General features: G+C 31.6%; 1 protein-coding gene across 1 annotated transcript in view; it reads right to left on the reverse strand.

Moving 5' to 3' along the window:
* Positions 1–200: 200 nt before the first annotated feature.
* LOC148176340 (uncharacterized) overlaps positions 201–27,789 on the reverse strand; it is a 35,733-nt gene continuing 8,144 nt past the window's right edge. The window contains exons 2-5 of the mRNA XM_088035047.1: positions 3,324–3,423; positions 3,168–3,275; positions 304–459; positions 201–257 (exon numbers count right to left, since the gene is read on the reverse strand). Coding sequence (XP_087891173.1) covers positions 201–257; positions 304–459; positions 3,168–3,275; positions 3,324–3,423 — 421 coding nt within the window. The remainder of the gene's footprint in view (positions 258–303; positions 460–3,167; positions 3,276–3,323; positions 3,424–27,789) is intronic.

Raw genomic sequence — 27,789 nt, forward strand, 5'->3', positions numbered from 1 at the left:
CAGAGGGGAAGAAATTTTGTTCTCTTAAATATGTTTTAAGAGAATTTAAATTATCGACACCACCAGTTAATTTTGCTATGGACTCATTTCTTTTGCTGCTGACTACAAATGCCAAAAAACCTTATTAGGGTATGCTATGACACTTAGGCTAAAATGATGTACATAATTTTTTATCCTACTGTCATCGAAACTGAATTACTTTACTTAGATTTGAGATTATACAAAATTGAAAGAGCCGAGAAAAAGGCATGGACGACCTAAAAAAAATTAATGACATTCCGAACATTGGAAGAACCAACTTACTGAAATTGCCATTTGATAATTAAGAGAAATGTTCTCAGAATACTTAATTTTGAACATGGTAGCAGCATTAATCAGAAAGATCAAATACAACTTTTTATTTTCTTGATTCCAATGGTACCATTCCACCTCATGCAGAGCTTCCAAGATTTCTACAGACTGTCAAAAAGTAAAATACGGTTTTATTACCGACTTACAATATTCTCGATTCTTTGACCGTTCACCACGAATCCTCCAAATACTACAAACGTCTCGAGAGTAAAAGTTAGAATACGAAAGTACTGTATGGCGATGGACCCTTCAAACTGGAAATAACTTGTGCAAAAAAGGAACAGCGCAATGTTGCCTATTTCTAGGATTCCTAAGGTGTAAAAAGGAAGGACGAAAACGTCTGATTGATGCAAAATTTCTCGAGTATGTCTAAAAGAAATTGTTAGAAGAAAAGTTAAAATTGTAGTTTCTACCTATAAAATTCAATGTGAGTGACAAGAAGGTGGCGCAACTTTTTTGTCACATCTCCGTCTTGTTGCAGGTTTATGTGACGAATGGAATGGATTATCATAATTTTTTGTGAGTCCAATTCAGCGATGCCGTAGAGGATTGTAAAAAGAGGCATTGCAACAGCAACATACAGGAGAAGTGGGAAAAATAATTTGAGACACAAAGTAGCAACTTTACTCTAAAAACATAATGAAAGAGACAACTGGATCAGATTTTCCATTCTATTTATTTACTTACCCATTTTCCGAAAAATTTGCCCATAAGAGGTATAAAATACAAAATTTTATAATCGTCATCTGTTGATATACAGAATGCAAGAACGGCCAAAAATCCACACAGAAGAGCCACAATCATCAAAACTGTTATCCAAAATACAGTCCATTTTACCTTCATCTGTATTTTTAAATTTGCGTCCTCTAATTTCAAAATTTTCAATTCAGGTATGTAATTTATGGCAATTTGTGTAGTGAGAGGTTGATACAAAAAACAAACTGTCATCTGTAAATCAAAATATAGACAATAAACTTAACCGTTGTAGTTTTTACGTAAATCGTCATAATGTACATCGTGCTGTAATGCATCAAATAGTCCAAGTCGAATTTTTCCAAAAAGAAGTAAGCTTGGATTGAACAAATGATAACTAATATAATTTTGGTGACAAAGAGCACTACTTTGACCACTTTTACTCGAAATATATCGATTGCTAAAAACTTGCATATCTTCAAATAATTGTCATCTGCAAAATACCATTGCGTAAATTTTTTTCTCAAATTTCTGGGAATGTCTGTCATGGTCTGGCAAGGTTGAATACTCGGTAATAAAGATCAATTGAGGGAAATGTCGATGGGAATTATGAAAATTATTTTAACCTTAGTCTCGAACGGTTATTTCAGACTCTCAAACTTTTTTTCCAACACGCACCCTCTATATTCGAAATTACTCGTTGACGTCTTGTTACTTTTTCTCTTCCTCTATTATTATCCTGTCTTTTTCCACTTTTTTTTCGATCACTTTTTTTACTTTCTTCTGTTAGAAATTGTTGGAGTTTCGGCGTGCTTTGTAATCTTTTCAATCTAGAATTTAGAGCTTACGGGGCGTTTTAAAAAGTTAAAAAATTAAATAGTAGATTTTGTTGTACTGTAGAAAAGTGGTACTTTTTGTCGAGCAATTAAATTGCAGTAGCGAGGCGAAGCGTAGTGTAGCCGAGCGTATGCAAAATTGCGAGACAGCAAAGCAAATACCACTTTTTCCTCAAGCGTTAAAATTCAGTTTCACGACCGACAATGAGTGAACAGAAATTGAACTAAAACATGGATGGCTACGCATGTAGTTGACATTTACTGTGAAAAATATTGGTTTCAAAGAGTTTCAAACTTACGATCGTTCAAGTGCCATACAAAATGTAAGTCGAAAGGTCTATACAGGGTCTGGCCACATTTGTGTGCACCCCTTAAATCGTCTTTAATTTTAAAGATAAAATTTTGAAAATTTGCATACGCTCATAGTTGACAAAGCTCTAGAAGCTGACGCAATCGTTTGTTTTTTATCACCGATAGTTTTGGCGTCGCGACGCCTTAAAAATGTGATTTTTAGCTAAATGCTAGCGGTGGCAAACCTATTAAAATTAGCACATTAAGAATGCGTTTTTGTCATGGAAATGTGAAACGGTTAGTGGGCCACTTTGTATAATACATATCCAAAAAGGGACTAAATAAAGCGTTAAAATTTGATGCAAATAATGTGTATTTTTATAATTAATTTAATACGGTGAAAATACATCATGACTTATTACAAGTGGGATTTTACGGCCTAATAGCAATGTTTGGCGTCTCAGCCGAAGGCTAGTGTAAACTAAAAGCTCTATTTCAAGTTGTCTTGCGGCATTGCAAATCAGAGTTGCGCCTTAGCAACAGCGTTAATGCAATTTTGCGCCACTGACTTGAAATCGGGCCCTTATAGTCTTTTACCGCACTTTTAAATCTTTTACACACTACTGACACAAAAATTAAGTTAGAGTAGATCCGTACACGATTGAAATTGTGTGTATGTGTTTTACCTGTATTATCTCTATTTGATTTTTAGGTTATACAAAATAGAAAGTGCTGAAAAAAATGCTTGCAACACCTAAAAAAATCAATAAAAATGCTGTGAAGCAAGTTTTTTAAATTTACTCTGAGTCCCATTTTATAGTTGACAGTAATATTCTCGGAATATTTAATTTTAAACAAGGGAGCTGCATTCATTAAAAATATCAAATATGTCTTTTTATTCGCTTCATTCCACTCGTACCATTCAACTTCTTGTAGAACCTCCAAAATTTCCACAGACTTTTAAAAAGTAAAATCGACCCTTTTTTTTACACTTACGATATTTTCAATTTCTTGTCCACTTATAGCGAATCCTAACAGCGTTATAAAACTCACAAGAGCTAGAGTTACTAAACGAAAATACTGTGATGAGATGGACCCTGCAAACTTAAGACAATTTGTTAAAAAAAAATAAAAAAATTAGTTACATCTTACTGCGAAGTAAAATAGAGCAATATTAGCCACTTCAATGGTACCGATAATTTGAAGAGGAGAAACAAAGATCTCTGCTCGACGTAAAGCTGCGAAACCGTGTCTAAAAGAATTTAAAAGTAAAAAAAGTAAATTGTATGCACTATACTTTTAATTGTAAAATTGTATATGATGGATGAGAAGCTGCTGTAGTTTCTCAGTAACGACTTTATGATAGTTGACACTTTTGGAATATTTTTTACTATGGCTTAAGATGTGTATGTCATGTATTATCATTTTCTTCTGTAGCTCCATTTCACAAATGAAGTAAAAGATTGTAAAAACAGGCGTAGATATGACAATATACACTAGTATAGGAACAAATATTATTAACGAAAGTTTAGTTATGATTCCACTCTACAAAATTCAACAAAGTTAAAATTTGATTGAATTCCTAATATTACCAATTTCCCAAAGCACATGTAAATCATAGGGAAAAAGTATATAAGATCATAGTCGTCGTCAGTTGGTACACAAAACGCAATAATTTCTAGAACTCCACAGAATAGAACTACAATCATATAAAGTGTTATAAAAGAAACAGTCTTTTTGACCTCTTCCTGTATTATCGAGTTTGCAGCCTTAAATTTCCAAATTTGAATTTCTGGTAAGTGAGTTTTTATAATGCTTTCAGCCAATGGTTGATATAACGAACAAACTATTATCTGCAAGTGAACGCCTTAGAAATAAATTTAATTTTTAGGGATACTTTTACATACATATAAAACGCCAGTGTATGTCGTACTGTAACGAACGAGGTAGCCCAAGTCAAATTTTTCCAAAAATAAATAAGCTTGCACTAAAGACAACGCAAGGAAAAATCCCTTTACAAAAACCGTCAGTAATCGTACTGCTTTTTTTTGAAATATGTCGATTGCTAAAAACCTGCATATCTTCATATGACTAGTGTATATAAAACATATTGTTTTAACCGTTTTTTAGATATTTTTGAATATACCGTTCATGGTGAGACACGCTTGAAAACCATTTATTGACTGTTAGTTCAAATATGGGTCGCTAATGGATTTTTTAAGGTTTGTAACTCTTTGGAATGTCTTTATAATCTTCAGATTATTGTCGTCTGCAAAAAACCACTAGGTAGTATTTTTTCTCAAATTTCTAAGAATGACAAGGTCTGACAAGGTTGAATACTTTGTAATGAAGATAGTTCGTCTAAAATTTCGAAGGAAATTAAGAAAATTACTTTACCCTTATTCTTGATGTTGCTCAATTCAAGAGTTTGACACTCATTTTTCCAACGCACACCCACTTGAAATCAACTTATTCGAAATTATTCATGAGCATTGTCTTCAAATATTTATACATTTATTCTGTATTTTTTCACTTTGTTTCGTTCACTTCGTTTCCAGTTTCTTGTTTTCTTTTCTGTAGGAGTTTCAGAGTTTCAGAAGGTCAAAAAACACGCTTTTCAATCGTACGCGGACCAACCGTAACCTTTTTGCCGCCATGCGATAAAAAAGTTGGATTACTTTAGTCGCTCAAGGGTGATCGGTCAAAAAACAACCTTTTACTGCGAATGTCATAAAAAGTCACTATTTTTTAGTCGTTTTTAGACAGTAAAGTAGGCAATTTTGTTATAAGTTGTGAAAAGCGCTCGTTTATACACTTTTCCTGCCTAGGCTGAGAATAGTTATTTATGTTTCACTAGGCAAGAAAATGGTCATTTGGAAATGCAAGGAAAGTATTGAAATCCGAGCCCGGAGGGCGAGAATTTCAATTTCCGAGCATTTCCAAAACATTTTCTAGCCGTGTCAAACACGAAATTTTGTGCGCCGACAATTATTAATAGGTATTTATTTTGACTTTGGTTTGAATTTGAAACGTCATTTTTTCATATAGGGGAATTCATCAGCTGGGAAATAGGTTGGTAGCACTCCATTCAAATCAAACGATTGCAGGTTAATTTAAATTCAAATGTGTTTCAGCAAATTTTTGTGGTATCTTTACTTAATTAATTTACCTTTATTATTTTCGAAGGTCATTGGCCTCCAAATCGGCACACAAATTGACACAATTGACATTTATGAAGCGCTGCCAACTTGCAAAATAAAACCAACTATTCGAAATGTCACGGTAGACTGCCTAGACATTCAAAATGTGATTTTCTTGCCGCAAATGAATATCACAAATTTCATGAAAAATGACGGAGGCTCAAAAAGTACTTTTTGTACTTTCGCGGTATTTTAGCTCCTGCGACATTTTACGTTCCGAGCAAAGCAAATTGGCTATTAAGTGTCATAAATATATGAATATTGTTATTGAATTTGTCTTATTTGCTTACTTTTATGCTCAAAATTTTAAATTTTCATCCTTTGTAGTTTTAAGAAAAAAAAGTTGGTACGGATTTTTCCAGGCCGAGCAGTGTAAAAGTTAATTTAGATTAAATACTTAACATCGTGTTAAGTGACATGTGATTCTTTTTCCTATAATTAATGTCTAATCGTCGAATTACTTTCGAGATTAACTTAATTTTAATTAAATTATTGTGAAAACCGGCTCTTAGAGCTTCCTAGTTCTTTAAATTATTTATTTTTATTTTTAGGTTTAAAGGTGGCAATTTTTGCCCTTTTATTACAGTTAAAAAATTTTAGTACGAAATTAAAAATTAATTTTAATTAAAGATGTAATTTTTATATTCTAATTTAATTTTTACAATAACTTATTGTTCTAACGATCATTTTTCTCCATACAATTCACTTTTGTTGCTAAAAAACAATCAATTTTTAATTTTGATCAATAGTAAGTATAGGCCGGTTTAACGCAATAGTTTAATTGAAATTAAATTAAACTTGCAACTTACTTAACATAAAATTAAATACATTCTCTGTTCCAAAATAAGTGTCCGATTGTTTGAGACCTAAGAAACTCAAATTTTCTTCATTTTTTTTTAATAGTTAGTAATTAACTTATATTTCTACTAACTAGTAAGTGAAAAAGTTACAAAACAATGATAGCAAGTGATTTGACATGTCAAAATTGATAATTATATTTTTATTTAATTTAAGCGAAATTTGAAAAATTTCATACTGCATTTTTAAGATAATCTAAATTTTAATCATTCATCAACTCTATTATTACAAGTCCACATTAGATTAAAACAAAACCCAACTTCACACTCTGTATATTAGCGTATTTTTGGATCCTACATCCAAATTTAGTAGTGTAAACTAGGTGGCCCTCGTAATTCTGTAAAACTCGCCTTTTTTGTTTCATAATCTAACAAATAAACAATCCCAAATTAATATTCAACGCCACGGAAGAGCGAGGTCCACGAAAAAAGCGAGTCTACAGAATTCCGAGGGCCACCTAGTTGACCCTAATTTTCAAGTGATTTCTCATTAATTTCCCTGATTTTCTCGTGTTTTCTGGGAGGTTAACCTCTCGAGTATCGCTGTTTGCAAAAAAGGTTTATTTGCGCTCTTTCTTGAACTCATGCAATTACACAATAGATTCTCAGTTTTTAAAAAAAGACTGATGTTGATAATTTTTGTTTATGACGACAGTTCAATTCATAGAATTCCACAGTAATTAAGGCGATTTCTAAGTTAATGTCCGCTAAGTCATAAAATGGTTGGAACCCATGACAGGTCCCACAGCTTCTCAAACGCAAAACCGACAGCAAAAAATTGAACAAATTTTGTAACTTCAATTATTCCCGATAACATCATTGCTACTTCAATATTCTATTTATTTTGTATTATTTTATTTCTACGTTTAAATGAAAATGTAGGCAGAAGGCGAATTCTGTTATTCTTGACAACCTTTTTTTGGATAAGTTTAGTTACTGCTGTTCTATTATCGATACAGTTTTGGTGGTTTGTTGTTTTCCTTTTCCAACTCCTGTTATCATAAGTTATGAACGAAGATGAAGAACACTTAGTCGAGAGTCATACCCGTACCACATTCACAAAAGAAAAGGTTAAATAGGATGTGATTGTTACTGATTTACAGCAGCTCCATTTTATGGTTTAGAGGACACCAACTCAGAAATCGCCTGTACCTTCCAAAATATTCTTTTTTTTACCGAAATAAGGACCCAAAGAACTCATTTAGCACACCCAAAACAAATACTTGTATTTGAAACATGCGTAAAATATCTATTTTCTTGTAAATCGAGAGTACGGTTTCGCAAATAATTAATGTCAAATTATGTTTTTTTCAGAGCTCGGACTCATTTTAATAAGTGGAGTTTCTTTCAAAGAAAAGAAGCCGCTACCGTAAACTATATTTTATGTATTTAAACATTTTGTATAAACATCGTGTAATTGTAGATGTACGGTTTGGGGTTTGTTCAAGGGTTCTGTTTTTTTTTTTGTTAAACTACAATAAAACGACCATCAAGATGGTCAGTTTTTTCTGATGAGAAAGGGTGTGGAGTGATGTCGATTACTTGTCGTAAATAACAAAACTAATTAAGAATTATGTAGTGTGATAGTTTACTCTTTTTGTGTAATGAGTACCCCAATTAAACCATACATACTTGCATTTTTAGTCTCCCTAATATCTACTGCTTTTGAACGATTAATCGGCCGAGTCGTAAATAGTACTTACGTTATGTCAACGATTTTTTTTTAAACTACAATAACACGACTATCAGGATGTCCGGTCGCATTCTTTATATAAGTTTCGCATTCTTTATCTCTTGTTAACTTATTGTTTTCTTGGAGTTCATATTTGTTTATCGGTTCATTCGTAATGAACATTATTTTATTCGATCGTACATCATTAATTCCATCAGTTTCTCTCAAATTACTACAGACCCCGCGAAAGAATCGAACAACATTCGAAGCTCGGCTATGAACTTATAGTTGTCGGTATCAAATAATGATTTTATGGCTTAATTGGGGTAGTCACTACCCAATAGAACAAAACCACCAAATAGCAGATTCTAAAATTTTCTCATTGTTAAAGACATCGGTAAAATTCGCTTAATTTGTTTAATCCCTCTAATATCTGCTGTCTTACAATCAATTTAATTTATCTGTTGAAATTTTGTTAACTGTAAGTATATAGTATCCTTTTTACGTCTGCTTTGACTTTGACTCGATAAGATTGTGCAAATCTGTTTGTTGATATTTAGTCGGGATTGACACTTTGAAAAAAATAACTTGCTACTTGAGATTGAAAATGTATCAATATTCTGTACTACATATTAAAAATAAGCGCCGAACATGCTCCTTGAGAATTTGTTGTTTTCTTCGAGTTGTTTATTCGTTTATTCATTATTATACAATGAAGAATATTTTTTTTATATCATCAGAACATAATAAGTTAGGATTCATTTGTAGATTTTTTTTGTAACTTCTCTCCATACCAAAATCACACGCTTGCAATAAAATTTCCATCAGTAGGTAACTGTTTCGATAAATATCCCAATATGCGAAACATGCATGAAAAACCGTATTGCCTCGATACGCTACGGTTGCGAGAGATAATAAAGTACGTTCGGTTCTTTGATTAAGCAAGCTTTAAGGGTCTACGAGCCTGCCCGAAAATTTCGTGTTTGAAAAGTATGCAACTTTAACAACACCTTTGATTGACAGCTGCCAAAAGGGATTACCGAGGATTTGGTAATGAGCGGATCATAAACTTTATGGAAACGGTCGCTTGACCTGCACATTTCCTAAGAAACCCAGCGGTTGGAACAATAAATTCGTGTTGGACCAAAGATGAGTTAAAATATCCGGATTTGAGTTTCTCTGCGTTTTGAGCTTGTGAAATTTCTGGTTCTAGTAGACAAAAATTTTACGGGTGTAATTTTTTTTCAATTAATGGAAAATGTATGTATAAAATCCCCAAATTTCCAGTTCCCATAGTACGTAATGGAAGAATGTTTTTTTAATTGAAAAATGTAATTTTCGTAAATGTGATCCAAAATTTTTCCTCACTGGTCGCCGGGGAAATTTTAAAATTACTTATTATTTTATTATTTTTATTTGAGAAAAACGCATTTAATTTTTTTTAACCAAACCTTTTACCTGACACATGAGTTTTTGGGCCTTTTTTATTTTGTTGTTTTCTGTGATTTAAAAATTAACTCTTCATAATAATACATCCCGATAATCAATAAAAATAGTTCCCTAATTTATTTTTAACAATTTTAACATTTTAAATTATCATAGTTTCTATATTGGTTAATATTTTTTAAGTCAGAACCACACAGGAAAAGCAAAATTGTCGTTTAATGTTATTATGCAAAAAACTATTTTTTAAAAACCTGTATCCACTTGTGTCTTTAATTGTACGAATTTTACATAAAAATCCTCATCTCTAATAAGCTACCTGCTACCGGTGGATTTTACACTTAACCAATAAGACAATTTGCTTTCAAAAATGTTTTGCTTTAAAAAATCCCGAGATTAACACCATAATTTCCATTTCAAGAAAATATTGCAAATCCCTAAACTCCAATCATCCAAAAGCAATTAAAAACGAATTTGAGTTTCTTAGCTTACCTACTTAGAAAAAGACATTTAGAGGGTGATAGCCCCACTTCTTTATCCCACTACAACAACAAATAAAGGGATGAAAGCCCTATGTATAAATATCTTGAAAAAAAATATTTAAATTCTTTCAGTCTGTGAACACTTGTGTTTCTGACTGTGCTCGACTTCTGAATCAATTTACTTTTCTAAATCTCTTTAGTGAGTTTTGTTGTTCAAAGTGGGTGAGTTGCTTGTATCAGAATTGCTGTTTATTACAGATATAGAGAGTGTTTATCGTTGCTGGCAAATTTTTGTTTTTTAGATTAGATTATTATTTGCTTTTAATTATTTTATTTTACAATGGCGAACGGTTCAATAAATCATGTAAGCACATCAGTTAAACGAAAAAGTAGAAAGCAAATTGCGAAGCGGTTATGGAAAAATGTTAGAAAGAGTTCCAAAAGTGAAAATGTAAATAGCGGTTTTGAGTCAGAGTTATCGGACGATGTCTTTGAAATAGAAAATGTTTCCAATAATACAAATTTTTCTCTCAGTGGTCGTAGAATTGTAGATATAAATCATTTGTTTAATACTATAAAAAATTTAAAACACGATCAATTTAATTGCAATTTTCAGAACTTTGATATAATTGCGGAAAAACGAATAGGTTTAAAAAGTATATTTACGTATAAGTGTAACATGTGTAGAATTGTAGATACTTTCAGTTCAGAACCAGAAAATGCTAGATGTGAAATTAATGAATCTATTGTTTGCGGAAATGTTGCTGTAGGTGGGGGTCATGCGCAATTAACGGAATTTTGTGCCGCTTTAGATATTCCACAAATGAGTTCTAAAAAATACGTTAACACGGAAAGAAAAGTTTTTGAAAAAACACAAACATTGGCTATTGATGAAATGCTATCTGCTGGACAAGAAGAAAGTAAATTAGCGGTGGAATTAGGTGATATTGATGCTGATGGGGTACCTTTTATTACTGTAATTGTTGATGGAGCATGGTCCAAGCGTTCTTATAAGTCTAATTATAATGCTTTATCGGGAGTTGGATGTGTAATCGGTGCGAGAACCAAAAAAATTTTATATGTGGCTGTTAAAAATAAATTATGCAAGTTTTGTAAACGATTCAAGACTGATAAGAAATCAGTGCCCCGCCATAAATGTTTTGCAAATTGGAAAAAATCATCCACATCAATGGAGGCAGGTGTTATTTTAGAGGCTTTTAAAAAGTCTGTTCAGATGCATAATTTAAGATTTAAATTTATTATCGGTGATGGAGACAGTAGTGTGTATAAGAAAATTCAAGCAGCAAGACCATATGGATCAACATATTTTATTCAAAAAATTGAGTGTAGAAATCATGTTTTAAGAAATTATTGTACAAAATTGCGCGAAATTTCTAAAATTCCCAGAACAGACCTTCAAGTTAGAAAATTTTTGCGAACAAATATACTTAAATTTAGAACAGCTGTAGTAAGTGCGATTAGATACAGAAAAAATGAAAATTTGCCATTCTCAGAAAAAATCGAAAATTTAAAACGGGACATTCATAATGGACCTGCTCATATATTCGGTGATCACAGTAAATGCGCAACTAATTTTTGTAATAAAGTTGGAAATACCACAAATTTGATTGAGTATAATAATTTTAAAAATAGTTCTCTCTACGATATATTTTTACCTGCATTAAATAGAGTCGCGAATTTGTCAGTTAGTTTACTTTACGACGTGGATAATAACATAGTGGAATGTTTCAATTCTGTCGTTAATAAATTTGTAGGTGGGAAACGAATTAACTTTTCTCTTGCCGGGTCTTACCAAGGGAGATGTTATGCGGCAGCATTGAATTTTAATAGTGATCATACTTTTGTATATAAATTTTTAAAAAACAATGCGGGATTTGATACTCCGGGAATATACGTTAATAAATTTCGGGAACATAAATTAAAACAAAAGAAGAAAAAGCATGGTAGAAAAATTAATGTTAGATTACAAAGTGCAGATTCGGATTATGGTGCGTGTAACAAAAACTCAGAATCCAACGAAGTAGTTCCGGACATATTATTGGAGGAGTACGAAACAAGAAAAAATATATTTTTAAATGAGCTGTCATTGGCCAATGGTTTAGATATTGAAAGAAAAACAGTTCAGCAGCGGCATAGCGATGAATGGAACAAAGAACGGCAAATTAGATTGACAGCGAGTAATTTCGGAAAAATTTGTAAAACGAGAGACGGAACAGACACGTCAAACACGGTAAAGTCATTGTTATATGGTTCTGGTGTGAGGTCAAAGAAACTACCGAATGCATTACAATACGGAGTTGATAATGAAGAAAAAGCCACAAATAAATTTATGGAAATCACGGGTTTAAAAGTTCAAAATTGCGGTTTGTTTATAGACGATGATAAAAAAATTTTAGGCGCCACCCCTGATGGGTTAATTGGAACTGATGCGATAATTGAAATTAAATGTCCTTATTCAGCAAGAAACAGCACCATTGAAAGAGCGGTAAACGAGAAACTTATAGATTTCTGTCAAATTAATCCTAATAACGAAGGTACAATAGAATTAAAACGGTCCCATAATTATATGTATCAAATTCAAGGTCAGCTGCATATTACTAAACGGGATAGATGCTTTTTTGTAGTTTATACAAAACTAGATTTGAAATATACAATTGTAGAGAGAGACAATGATTTTTGGAATACATTTATGGTTTCCCATTTGGAAAAATTTTATATGAATGCCTTACTTCCTGAAATAATAGATTCTAGAGTTAGCCGAGAACAAACGATTAGAAGAATTTTAAAGAAAGACTTATAAATTATGTTCGTTCAAATGTCCGGATTGTCATTTCTAAAATAAAGTAGTTTTATAGTTAGAGTCAAAAGAGTGTAGTAGGCCTATTGGGGAGAGCACTAAAAAAAAAACACGCCGTCTCTCTGTACCCCAAGGGTGGTGTGGAAAACAGTGAATTATATTACAGTTTAAAAATATTATTTCTCAATTCACTTGCTACAAGTACCTTCGATGTTTGTTGCCGAGAGCGAGTTGGGTCTTTACCTACTTTTACCCGACAGCAGTTTATTACAATTGGGCGGAACGTCACTGACCCCCTAGTGAGCGGTCGTAAATCATGAGATTTGCATAAGAAGATTTGCGTTAGTTGTACTGTTGGTTGCCTATTTTTGATTTGTTTTTTTATTAATAACTTCAAAATTATAGCATAATGACAAAAACAAAAATGTCACCTCCATAGAGGTTTTAATTCTCCACATGTTGGTATTTTTTTTAACTTCGTAGGTTGCTTCATATTCCTTGAAAACGAAAAATGGGAATTTCAGTTTTTAATTAATTAAAGTCAAATTTTTCACTTTTTCAAAATTCGAAGATGTCACCTCCATAGCTCTACCTGAGACGCATACATACAGAGGTCGAGCGATTTTTCAAAGTCCAAAATGCGCTTCAAAAACGAAAAATCGTAAGCCATATACGGGTATATGCGTAGCGTAGACCCTTAAGTTGCCCGAGTTACATAAACATCAAGTTATGCCCGTGGTACAATTGCGTCCAAAAATAATGCACCATGGTATGAATATAATATGCACCCAACAATACATTTTACCCCTAGAACTTTTGGGTTGTCTGCTTGAGATCTGAGCGGTCAGTTTTTGTACAAGAGTGAGACAACCATATTTTATTTACAACTAACTTGAAAACTCATGCAGATTGAGTCGGCTAAACAACATGATTTGAAGACCATTGAAAGAAATTTTGAATCAATGTTTGTATTTTTAAGCAAAATGACCTCATTTCCACTATAAGTTGATTGCGATTAAATTAATCACGCATTTAATTAAGTTTGATTGCTGACATGGATGGATGATGGAATCAAATATTAATTTTAATTAAAGATGTAATTTTTAATTTCTAATTTATTTCTTAAACTTCATTTTTCTTCACATAATTCACTTTCATTGCTAAAAAAGTAAATTTTAGAACAATTGATTTTCTGATCAATAGTAAGTAACTAAGTATAGGCCGGTTTAATGCAATAATTGAAATTAAATTAAACTTGCAACTTACTTATGTCACTTTAACATAATGTTAAATATTTCATTTCATTCTAAATTGTTAGAGTAACAGTATCACTTTAGCAGGAAATTGTATAAAGGCACATTTAACAATCCTAGTGCTGTTAAAAATTTGGCAACAATATAGTAAACTCAGTTGACATATACCTAGTAAATTTTATGGCCACATTATGAGAGGGCCTAGCAGTACTAATCCTTGCGATTGGAGACCATAAATGAGCACCAAATGAATGCGGGCCTATTCAACCATCGGTCAACTCTCTACCTAGAACTTTGTCGGCTGCAGTTTACAACACCCAGTTTTATTGCTATGGGTGGTTTGACTTAAGCCATAAAATGTTTACTAGGTATATGTCAACTGAGGTTACTATGCTATTTGTCTCTAGCTAAAAAGTTTTGCTTTTTCAACTTTGACATAAAAATACATTTTCTGTTATTTTTATTACTAGGAAAAAGTCACTTTACGGACCAATCGATATAAAGCTCTCTTTATCCCTCCATTAATTTCAATCAAATTAATTTTTTCACTCAATTTTTGAAATTTTTGAATTCAGGTTTTATATAATTCAACTAGGTGGCCCTCGAAATTCTGTAGATCTCGCTTTTTTCGTGGACCTCGCTTTTCCGTGGTCTTGGATTTTAATTTGGGATTTCTTATTTAGTATACTATAAAACAAATATGGTCACGGAAAAGCTAGATTTACGAAAAAGCGAGATTTACCGATTTCCGAGGGCCACCTAGTTATTTCTCATTTTACATTTGGCGAAGTTGTTTATGTCCTTCGATGTTTGAAACTCTGATGGATAGAAAAAATTGCTCTTGGCATTTTTTCTAATAATAGATTAAAATACTAAGAAAAATAAATTAAAAACTAACAGGCTTCGCTATAAAAAATCGTACAGTACGCGGAAAATTCATAAATTTTATAGCTTAATAGGAGTACTTACAACGCAAAAAGACCAAACCAGTGAATTAGCAGATTCTTCATCAAAATTCCAAAAGACTGCTATTGATAATTTTTGTGACTTTGTGATAATTCAGTTCATGGAATTCCACAGTTACGTACAGAAACAATGAAATTAGGACCTAGGTCGCCCTTCAAAATCAGTAAATTTCGCTTTTTTGTGAACCTCGCTTTTCCCTAGCTTTGGAATTTGATTTAAGATTCCTTATTTGTTATACAGGGTGATGGAAAAAAGGTGCCCATGATCATTTAACATTTAACAAAGGAATATAACTTCGTTGTTTATGTTCTTCAATTTTTGAAACTCTCATCGATGTAAATAATTGAGATTGGCATTTTTTTTAACTTTAGATTAAAAATAAATAAATACTTAGAAGTACAAAAAAAATAAATTAAAAACCAACGGACTTCGCTATAAAAAATGAACAGGAAAGTGTATAAATCATACAGGCTGCATTTACTACGATTGTAGTTAACTCTCATTTAACAATTAGCAAAGAAATATGACTTTGTTGTTTATGTCTTTCAAATTTTGAAACTCTCATAGAAATAATTGCGCTTGGCATTTTTTTTTCACTGTATTAAAACTAAATAATAAAATGTACTAAGAAAAATAATCTAGAAACCAACGGGCCTCCATGTAAGAAATTCAACCGGAAAATGCATAAATTGTACAGGGTATATTTCGATTAAATGCTTAATATTATGTTAAAGTTATACAATGTATCCGTTTTCCGCCAATCAAATATTAGCAATTGTCAAATTATTGCAATTGCCACGGTTATTCCAGTTAATTTCAGAAAAATGTACTCAAAAGAGTTAAAAGTATATTATACTGGGAAACCTAGAAATTGACATATATGGGTATGATTTGGACATAAAACTAATGAGCAAGTTTTCAATCTCAATTTTTTCCAAATAAGCCTTTAAGGCTGGAGGTAGTTGAAAAAAAAAGCCAGACACTCCCAATCATGTATTAAAAAAGTTCTTACCATTTATGAGAGGAATTAAACAATACGACTGGTTATCGAATAAATATTCCATTCAAATTAGAAAATGAAAAGTGGTCCAGGGCGGTTACCACAATAATGATAACAATTATCTATACACGAATTTTATATAATCTATACCACAAAATTTTTGACGCTTTTGATTTTCGAAGAATTGTTGCGAAACTATGAAGTTCAGACTCTAGGGGTTGTATTTTTATGTAGGATCACTCAGATATCTAAACTAAACCTCATATGTAAAATTTATGAAAAAAAAAGTATTATTTCTGGTAGCGGGCGTTAATGGGTTAAGTAATAAAGTCTTCGTCACCCGGAAGGGGCGGTCCAGTTTGTTTACATATCACTTCAGATCCCAAGAAAAGAGGTAAAAAATACTGGTTATAACACTCGGGCAATATTTGAAGCTCCGCTGTCCAGTTACAGTTACAGCAGGTACCAAATAGTGATTTTATTTATGGCTTAATTGGAGTACTCATTTCACAAAAGCATTAAACCGGTAAATTAGCAAATTCGGTAAAATTCACCAGCCGCCTGTCTGATGGTCGTTTTTTTTCGGGTGAGGATGGGTGTGGACTGTGGAGATCTGCCTTGACTTTCGATAAAATCGCGCCAATCTATTTTTTGATAGTCGGAGTTTCAAAAAAGAACCCGTTAGATATTTGCTATCTATGCAAATTTTTTATACAGAGTGTCGACAAATGTTTGTCCATCAAATGATGATCTGTGATAAACAATTAATTCGCGCTTGTAAAGAGGAGTTTCGAATGCTTCCAGATGTTCAAGTGCCGAAAAAAAAAGCCGCTACCGTACTTGTTATGTATACAAAAAATTAGACCCTTTTTGGAAACGGTGATAGATCATTATGACTCTCTGGACATAATGGTTATGGTTTTGTCCCCGCGACAACCGACGTACGGCGATATTTAAAAATTGATTTTGCGAAAATCAAACAGCCGAAAAGGACGAAAACCCGCCACTTTGTTAGTTTGGAAACTCGTCGGCAAAAGGGCAAAAGGAGCGAGAATAGTACGGTTTGGTCGTATAAACTGACTTTGACGTTTGAAAAAATAGTAGATTTTGTTAGACGGCTGAAAAGTGGTACTTTTTGTCGAGCAATTAAGGCGAGTGCCAAGACATTTTTCTTATGGAGAATCCCATGTAAAGTATCGTCTAAATATTTCGCTTATTTTTAATGTATAAGTTTCGTTCTTATTCTCAACTGCTTGTATTCATATTTTCTTCTAAAACTAAGAATCAAACATTGAAAAAAACATTTAATTTAAAAGTTAAAGGACTTGAAAATTTGATAATTTAGGGGTAGTTTTACGAATAGAAGTTTATGTCCGATTTTTGTGAATTTTTAAACTTAGAATTAGTAAAGAATACTTTCAAAATCACTTTCCCGCTAAATTTAAATCGATATCATTAAAATTGGTCTAGTTATGAGTGAGATAAACTAAAAATTTTTCAATCGAAGCTCTGAGCTTTGCAGATAATTTACGACTAGGTTGATTTATAAGCGTACCCTCGTTTGCGGTTTCTTGACCAGCTTTGGAAGTTGTAAATCATGGGATTTCTTCTAAAATTTTTACCTGCTTGTTTCGCACAGAGGATAATAAAATGGTTACAATTAGAAGAGCGTTATTAAAAGTGCTAATAAGTACAAGCACATCGAAGTTTCATAATGCTTGATGTATGAAATTATAGAAACAACTATGTTGTATGAAAATTCATTTAATTTATAGTCATGTTTTCAACTAAAGTCTTTCAATGACACACGAATTAATTTCTCGACTACTTCACGGTGTTGGACGTAAAATTTAGAAAATGAAATTTAATAAAATAGTAATTTATTATTATTTTTCTTATTACATATTTTATTATTTATGTTTATTTTTTTCTTATTTCACTAGAATTTAAAAGTTCATCAATGAATAAAAAATGTTGAATGAAACAAAATTGTTTTGAATGGTATGACTCTATGGAGCGACCTGACCGGATGCAATTTACCTGATGTTTGCAACATTGGATTAGAGTTTATCGAAGAAACTGACCGGAGTTTTACTAGGTGATGACAATTTCTTTCATTTTGCCGCCGGCCGGTTCAACTTTTACTGAAAAACCCACTAAATCTTGTTCCTTTGAGAACAATATAAATTTTTTTTGGGAGAATAAAAAGATTGACTTCTGGTAACTAGAAAAAAATGGAACATACATTGTAAATTCAAATCATAATTGGTATTACCAAATCCAAGGGCAGTTAAGAATAACACGAAAAAAAATGTGTATTCTGGGTGTTTGGTTTGGACAAGAAAGTGATATGAAATATGAATATATTTATGAAGACACAACTTTTTGGAAAAGAAAATGGAACCAAAATTGATTAAGTTTTATTTTGATCACATGTTGCTGGAATTAATTGACTCTAGGAAACAAAGATTGTCTATTCCGATCCGCCGTCATTGAGTTTGTATTACCTATGTATTAGTTAATTGTCAATATTGTAAATAAGTACCTATTATGTAAATACCACTTTTCTTATAAATACTTACTAACATGTACATATTATACACATTATTATACTATGTATTTTGTATCTTTTGAGTATACCTTCATACCAAATACGTATCTATTTGGAAACAAATAAAATTAAACATAAAACAGATAAGTTTAGTTTTTTTTAGAAAATTTCTGTTTGGCATTCTAATATTAAATAATACTTTATTCTATTTATTATTTGACTAATTATTTTTTGAACAACGTACTAATGTACTTACAATTTTAAAATAAAAGTATTTTATTCATATTATTTTACCCATGAAAAAGTATTTCTACCAGACAGAGGCAAAATAAGCATTTATTATTTTACAATCACTTTACGATAGCACAGTAAGGGGTGTTGTAAACAGAGGTACCGCTTGACAACCTTTCCGATGTGACAGCTCAGCTCGAATTCTGACCAGCGACGAGTCTTGGCACTCGCCTTAATTGCGGAAACTCATTACACAAAAGAAGTAGAAGAAAACTTGCAGTCGATCTGACAGCTGTCAATCATCAATAAGGGTGCAAATCCTCTGTAGAAATTTTCTTTTGGAATGTTGTTTTGGGCTCCAAATTTTCTACCTAAAACTGCCCTGTCCCGCACCCACCATTGCACACAATAGAGTAAATGTAAAAAATCTTTAACTAGCCGCAAGTGTGTCCTTCAATGCCAGATGTTTGTATCTCTTTGGCTTTTAAATAACTACGAAAGATTTGATGTGTTGATGAATACATAATAGATATTTCGCGAGCTGAGAATTACATACAAACTGACCTGAAAACTATAAGGTTCTAACTAACATTTGCATTAAATCGATCAGTGTTCACGTTATCAGTGATATCTTTTTAATTTATTAAGCATTTATTTAAAAAAATGGCCTATTTAAGTCATTTTGGCTTGTTAAAATATTAACTCACTTCTTTTTTAATTTCCTATAAACTGATGATTTTAAAATTTTTCTAAATGTCTTAGTATCTTTTGGGCGATACTCAACTTTCTTATTTTAAATTGACACCCATATTTTTTTTTCATAGTTTAGAAGATATTAATTTTCTTGATTCAGAAATGTGTAATATGTTCTACTTTTACCAAAAATATTAAAAAAAAATATATCAAAAATGAAAAAATTTAGGAAATAAAAGTTAATAAAATCTACGTGCGTGGTGTCAAATAACACAATATCGTTATTGTAATGTCAAAAAGCAGCAAATAACAGAAAGTTTTCTTTCAACAAGATGGGGCTACACCTTACAATGCACAATGCATTTCTCGTGGGTGTCAATTGTGCAATGAAAAAAACGGGATGGCGTTTCAACAGTATTTTAATTAAATTAGGTAGTTGTTTTTTCTGATTTGTAATTATTATTGTCTTTTGTTATTAATAATTTCAAGAAAAAATGCCGATCCTTTCTGTTATTTGCTGCTTTTTGACATTACAATAACGGCATTCTTTGTTTGACACCATGCACCTAGATTTTATTAATTTTTATTGCTTTTTTTTTTCAATTTTGATAATTTTTTAAAAAATATTTTTGGTAAAAGTAGAACATATTACACATTTCTGAATCAAGAAAATTAATATCTTCCAAATTATGAAAAAAAAAAATGGGTTCCAATTTAAAATAAGAAAGATGTGTATCGCCCAAAAGATACTAAGACATTTAGAGAAATTTTAAAATCATCAGTTTATAGTAAATTAAAAACCATTTAATTTGTTTTTAAAATTTTTGAAATCGGTTCATAAATAAAAATTCTACAACGCCTGCCGTTTTAAAAAAATCACCCTGTACATGATAGAAAATGTTTAAAAAAATCGCAAAACAGACAATTTAAATTTTCACAAAAAAACACTTAGAACCTTATAATTTTCACGTCGCGATATTTTTAATTTATTAACTATTTAATTAAAAACGACAGAATCTATTACATAATATCATTTTGGGCTGATTAAAGTATTAACTTACTTCTTTTTTATACTTGATAGAAAATGTTAAACAAAATCGCAAAACAAAGAATTTAAATTACATATTACAAAAAATCACTTAGAACCTTATAGTTCTCAGATCGCGAATTATGTAACCAGTGGGATAGAGACATCATTATAATTATGAGTGTGGTGAGTGACTTGTCAAGAGCGTTAGCCCGAGGCATGTAATAAGAGCACGAGATTATATGACTGCTATTCTTCGTGTGAGATACAAGGTTTTATCTGCGACTTCCTAATAGCCAACTTTTTTAATACAAAACAGAAATTGCAAAATTAAAAGAAAATTGTTGGATCAACTCTAGGTGTTGACAAAAATTATCAAAAATACAAATTTATTCCCACCAATTTGATGTTTGGAAATAAATTGTATTTTTGATAATTTTTGATAAGCAAAATTAAAAATCCAAGTAATAAGATATTCATGACAAATAAACCATTTTTCGAATTGCAAATTTTAGTAATTAAAGTTATACGGACTACGGTAAAAACTGTTGTTGACTCGAAACCCATGAAGTACAAATTGTATTTGAAAACTCGGATTCTTTTATGACAGGATGACATTTTGGGTCTCTTCACTGCAGGCATAAAGGGACAGACACCCCATGAAGAGTATTAAGTACTTAACTGCATATCGTAAATCATGCATCCAGAAGAATGTTGAGTTGCCTATCTTCGCAAAAATTGCCCTATTTTGTGATGGACTTTTTTCACAATAACTAAAAAAGTTGCGACTTTTAAGAAAAAACGGCTTCGTACCATAATGTAAAATAAAAGTTGCTACAACCTCGGCATTTTTTTAAAACGGTACGGCTTATAACTTCTTCTGAAAATGGATTTTAGAATTTAAACGTTTTATTTTTTATAAAAACAATTAACAACTTTTTTCAAAAACCGGCTTCGTACCCTAAAACAAAAGTGTTTCAGCAACTTATTCATATTTCGTTCACCATTCCAACTCATAGGGTGTGACCGCAATTTGGATTTTCGTTTTGCATTGCGAAGCGGTATTCTGCGCTTTACGGTGCGGGACCCTTAAGGCTGTTCTACCCCTCAACTAAAATTCGTGTTTTGAAAAATATGCAACCCAACATACTAACCATTTGACACATGCCAATCATCCATAAGGGTAAAAATCGTCTGTAAAATTAGCATATTTTCTACCACAGTTTAGCAATAAACCAGGCAGATGAATTTGCCTTGCTTTGGAGTTTGTTTCGAACGTTTTCCCGATTTCGAAATATTATGTCTCTCGAAAATAATAAATGAAAAATAAAGAGAAATAATAAATGATGGCATCATCTAATAAACTTTAAATTTCAAGTAAAAAATGTTTCGTTAAAAATGTGTACCATCACAATTTTATTTTCAAAATTACACTGTGCGACAAATTCAAATTAATTTTGAATGTGTTATGGAATCCAAACAAAGTACATACCCAAAGAACATCCTTACCTCAAAACCTTCACAATTTTTAATATAAGTAGTTGAAAAAATCATAGAAAAGAGATTCTTTTTCTATTTTACTTATGATTTTAATGTATGTATCAATACTTAAATCTTATCAATATTTAAAATACACATAAAAAAACTAAAATTAAAAAAAATTATATGCAAATCATAACTTGTTTAGCCGCCAACTTTGATACAATTTTTTTACTCTTTATTACAAAATTCGATTTTTTCACAATAATTTTAAATTTATTGTATTTGGCAACGTACAGACATTTCTTTTGGAAACAAAAATGTTTAAAACTGACAAAGTCATAAAATTTTACTTTTAAAATTAAATGTAAAATTTGGTGGTGACTTGCGGTTACCGGGATATGTTTTATCAAAAGGTGGGCTACCTATAGAACATAACAGTTTTTTGGCTACTAAAACTTTGTCACGCAGTGTTTTAATTGATAATAAATTTAAATAAATTAGATTTAGATATTAGTTCATCTTGTCATTTCTTGTGTTTCAACGAATCCGCGGGTATTTAATAAAATCAATTCTACCAAATTTTAAAATGGATATTTGGGTACTTCCGAATAACATAAAATATTACAGCTGGGTAAAGAATATGTTCTAGAGCTACAATTTTTTTTATAAAATTGAAAAAACACTCGATCACGATTTTTTTTTCGATAAATCGCTTATGCCAAATCGCAGAAATAATCGCAAATAATCGCGGAAAATGCAAGATTGTAGAAAAAATATTGTGTGTATTTCGAGCGCAAATTCAAATTGCCGTTTTCGAGAGGTTGTCGCGCAACTTTAGATTTTTTGTCTCTTTCAATCGGCCATGTAAATTTTTACGCTCTTAATACACAAATAGCTATTAAAATTTGTGTTGTTGTACTTTTGCCATCAGCTACTTATATTAACGTGAGTTTCAAAATTATGAAAGGTATCCATCGATCTAGAAGGATTCTAAGTAATACTGGTGTATTAAACTTTAACACTAATTTGTTTTTACTTTTTATACGTGGACGTCAAAAAACTATACATTTATACGCATCACGAAAAAATAAAAAATAACATATCTTGGCACAACTAAATATTTTAAAAATTGAGAACAAATGTCCACCTCCATGAATGTTTTCATCATTTTGGAAAAGTTTAAAAAGTTGCTACAGTAACACAATTTGAGATATGTATAAAGAAATCATTGAAAATGTAAAATTATGTTTTGGGTAATTATTTTAACAAAGTTGGAGAAATTGCCAAAACACCGAAGTAACAATATAGAGCTCTGCTGGTATCTAAAAATCAAATAGTTACGGGAGCGCTAAAAAGCTTTCAATCGTCTAATCTTTTTATTTTAACCTGACAGTCATGTATGGGAGACAACTCGGTGCTGACCTTTTTGGTCTTATGGCTACTTGAGAAAACATTCCACCCTGCCTGCGGCAAAGGACCAAATGGCCAAATATGCAATAAAATGCATAACAATCAATGTATGAAATGCAATTAATCCGTTGCCCTATATAGAATAGACTGTTTAAATGCAATGTTGTAATGCAAGTTATTAATTGAGGTCTACTTCAAGAGTCAAAAGCGAATTTTTTGTCAACAAAGATGAGTTTGATTGCACTAAATCTAAACTCAAAATACTACACTCAACTGAGAAAAAAAAGGTTCTGAAACTGTTCAGAAGTCACTGCTTTTTAATTATATTATCGATTGAAAATCATTTGCAATAGTTAATCTAATTATTAAAATGTCGACAAAATGTCTTAAAATTTATTTTTAGAAATCTTGCATGAGGGTTAAAATGTTATTATATTCAGATGTCTTCAATTCTTGGTAAGAAGTAGGTATAAAGTTGGGGTCCCAATGGTCAATCGCCGGTCGGCCGAGTTGTAGTCGTCGAACCGTGATTAGGATTAGAGACCCCCTGTTGTGAGGGGCTGTAAATCATGGCAACATTGAAGTGTTGGTTGCCGACTTTTTGTAAATTGGGAATCATTTTTACATAAAATTTTATTTTTTTCTAAAGAAACTGTTCATGTGGGGAAAAAACCAAGGAGTTTCCCGGATGTAGAATAAAATCCCTCATCTATCGAGTCGTAGTTCAAGCAAAAATTCCTAAAACTGTGCCCGTGAAACGACATGGCGTTTTTTCAGTTTTCATTTTTTTTAAATAAATTTATAAGAAATTTTTTAAAATCAAAGAGTTTCCCGTGTACATTTCGATATTATCTACACGTACAAAAAAAATCAAAACTCCAACTCTTAATTTGTGGCCGTAAAAAGTAATGGCGTTTTGCGCTATTTCCTATGCACTTCGGCCGGGGTAGGACAGAGCCTTAAGGGTCTACGAGCCTGCCCGAAAATTTCTGTTTGAAAAGTATGCAACTTTAACAACACCTTTGATTGACAGCTGCCAAAAGGGATTACCGAGGATTTGGTAATGAGGGAATCATAAACTTTATGGAAACGGTCGCTTGACCTGCACATTTCCTAAGAAACCCAGCGGTTGGAACAATAAATTCGTGTTGGACCAAAGATGAGTTTAAATATCAGGATTTGAGTTTCTCTGCGTTTTGAGCCCGTGAAATTTCTGTTTCTAGTAGGTAAAAATTTTACGGGCGTAATTTTTTTTTTCAATTAATGGAAAATGTATGTATAAAATCCGCAAATTTCCAGTTTCCATAGTACGTAATGGCAGAATGTTTTTTAATTGAAAAATGTAATTTTCGTAAATGTAGTCCGAAATTTTTCCTCACTGGTCGCCGGGGAAAGTTTAAAATTACTTATTATTTTATTATTTTTATTTGAGAAAAACGCATTTAATTTTTTTTAACCAAACCTTTTACCTGACACATGAGTTTTTGGGCCTTTTTTATTTTGTTGTTTTCTGTGATTTAAAAATTAACTCTTCATAATAATACATCCCGATAATCAATAAAAATAGTTCCCTAATTCATTTTTAACAATTTTAACATTTTAAATTATCATAGTTTCTATATTGGTTAATATTTTTTAAGTCAGAACCACACAGGAAAAGCAAAATTGTCGTTTAATGTTATTATGCAAAAAACTATTTTTTAAAAACCTGTATCCACTTGTGTCTTTAATTGTACGAATTTTACATAAAAATCCTCATCTCTAATAAGCTACCTGCTACCGGTGGATTTTACACTTAACCAATAAGACAATTTGCTTTCAAAAATGTTTTGCTTTAAAAAATCCCGAGATTAACACCATAATTTCCATTTCAAGAAAATATTGCAAATCCCTAAACTCCAATCAACCAAAAGCAATTAAAAACGAATTTGAGTTTCTTAGCTTACCTACTTAGAAAAAGACATTTAGAGGGTGATAGCCCCACTTCTTTATCCCACTACAACAACAAATAAAGGGATGAAAGCCCTATGTATAAATATCTTGAAAAAAAAAATTTAAATTCTTTCAGTCTGTGAACACTTGTGTTTTTGACTGTGCTCGACTTCTGAATCAATTTACTTTTCTAAATCTCTTTAGTGAGTTTTGTTGGTCAAAGTGGGTGATTTGGTTGTATCAGAATTGCTGTTTATTACAGATATAGAGAGTGTTTATCGTTGCTGGCAAATTTTTATTTTTTAGATTAGATTATTATTTGCTTTTAATTATTTTATTTTACAATGGCGAACGGTTCAATAAATCATGTAAGCACATCAGTTAAACGAAAAAGTAGAAAGCAAATTGCGAAGCGGTTATGGAAAAATGTTAGAAAGAGTTCCAAAAGTGAAAATGTAAATAGCGGTTTTGAGTCAGAGTTATCGGACGATGTCTTTGAAATAGAAAATGTTTCCAATAATACAAATTTTTCTCTCAGTGGTCGTAGAATTGTAGATATAAATCATTTGTTTAATACTATAAAAAATTTAAAACACGATCAATTTAATTGCAATTTTCAGAACTTTGATATAATTGCGGAAAAACGAATAGGTTTAAAAAGTATATTTACGTATAAGTGTAACATGTGTAGAATTGTAGATACTTTCAGTTCAGAACCAGAAAATGCTAGATGTGAAATTAATGAATCTATTGTTTGCGGAAATGTTGCTGTAGGTGGGGGTCATGCGCAATTAACTGAATTTTGTGCCGCTTTAGATATTCCACAAATGAGTTCTAAAAAATACGTTAACACGGAAAGAAAAGTTTTTGAAAAAACGCAAACATTGGCTATTGATGAAATGCTATCTGCTGGACAAGAAGAAAGTAAATTAGCGGTGGAATTAGGTGATATTGATGCTGATGGGGTACCTTTTATTACTGTAATTGTTGATGGAGCATGGTCCAAGCGTTCTTATAAGTCTAATTATAATGCTTTATCGGGAGTTGGATGTGTAATCGGTGCGAGAACCAAAAAAATTTTATATGTGGCTGTTAAAAATAAATTATGCAAGTTTTGTAAACGATTCAAGACTGATAAGAAATCAGTGCCCCGCCATAAATGTTTTGCAAATTGGAAAAAATCATCCACATCAATGGAGGCAGGTGTTATTTTGGAGGCTTTTAAAAAGTCTGTTCAGATGCATAATTTAAGATTTAAATTTATTATCGGTGATGGAGACAGTAGTGTGTATAAGAAAATTCAAGCAGCAAGACCATATGGACCAACATATTTTATTCAAAAAATTGAGTGTAGAAATCATGTTTTAAGAAATTATTGTACAAAATTGCGCGAAATTTCTAAAATTCCCAGAACAGACCTTCAAGTTAGAAAATTTTTGCGAACAAATATACTTAAATTTAGAACAGCTGTAGTAAGTGCGATTAGATACAGAAAAAATGAAAATTTGCCATTCTCAGAAAAAATCGAAAATTTAAAACGGGACATTCATAATGGACCTGCTCATATATTCGGTGATCACAGTAAATGCGCAACTAATTTTTGTAATAAAGTTGGAAATACCACAAATTTGATTGAGTATAATAATTTTAAAAATAGTTCTCTCTACGATATATTTTTACCTGCATTAAATAGAGTCGCGAATTTGTCAGTTAGTTTACTTTACGACGTGGATAATAACATAGTGGAATGTTTCAATTCTGTCGTTAATAAATTTGTAGGTGGGAAACGAATTAACTTTTCTCTTGCCGGGTCTTACCAAGGGAGATGTTATGCGGCAGCATTGAATTTTAATAGTGATCATACTTTTGTATATAAATTTTTAAAAAACAATGCGGGATTTGATACTCCGGGAATATACGTTAATAAATTTCGGGAACATAAATTAAAACAAAAGAAGAAAAAGCATGGTAGAAAAATTAATGTTAGATTACAAAGTGCAGATTCGGATTATGGTGCGTGTAACAAAAACTCAGAATCCAACGAAGTAGTTCCGGACATATTATTGGAGGAGTACGAAACAAGAAAAAATATATTTTTAAATGAGCTGTCATTGGCCAATGGTTTAGATATTGAAAGAAAAACAGTTCAGCAGCGGCATAGCGATGAATGGAACAAAGAACGGCAAATTAGATTGACAGCGAGTAATTTCGGAAAAATTTGTAAAATGAGAGACGGAACAGACACGTCAAACACGGTAAAGTCATTGTTATATGGTTCTGGTTTGAGGTCAAAAAAACTACCGAATGCATTACAATACGGAGTTGATAATGAAGAAAAAGCCACAAATAAATTTATGGAAATCACGGGTTTAAAAGTTCAAAATTGCGGTTTGTTTATAGACGATGATAAAAAATTTTTAGGCGCCACCCCTGATGGGTTAATTGGAACTGATGCGATAATTGAAATTAAATGTCCTTATTCAGCAAGAAACAGCACCATTGAAAGAGCGGTAAACGAGAAACTTATAGATTTCTGTCAAATTAATCCTAATAACGAAGGTACAATAGAATTAAAACGGTCCCATAATTATATGTATCAAA

This window comes from Gnatocerus cornutus, chromosome 4 (assembly GCF_029298725.1).
Source record: "Gnatocerus cornutus isolate USDA-ARS CGAHR chromosome 4, icGnaCorn1.1, whole genome shotgun sequence".
Taxonomy (NCBI): domain Eukaryota; kingdom Metazoa; phylum Arthropoda; class Insecta; order Coleoptera; family Tenebrionidae; genus Gnatocerus; species Gnatocerus cornutus.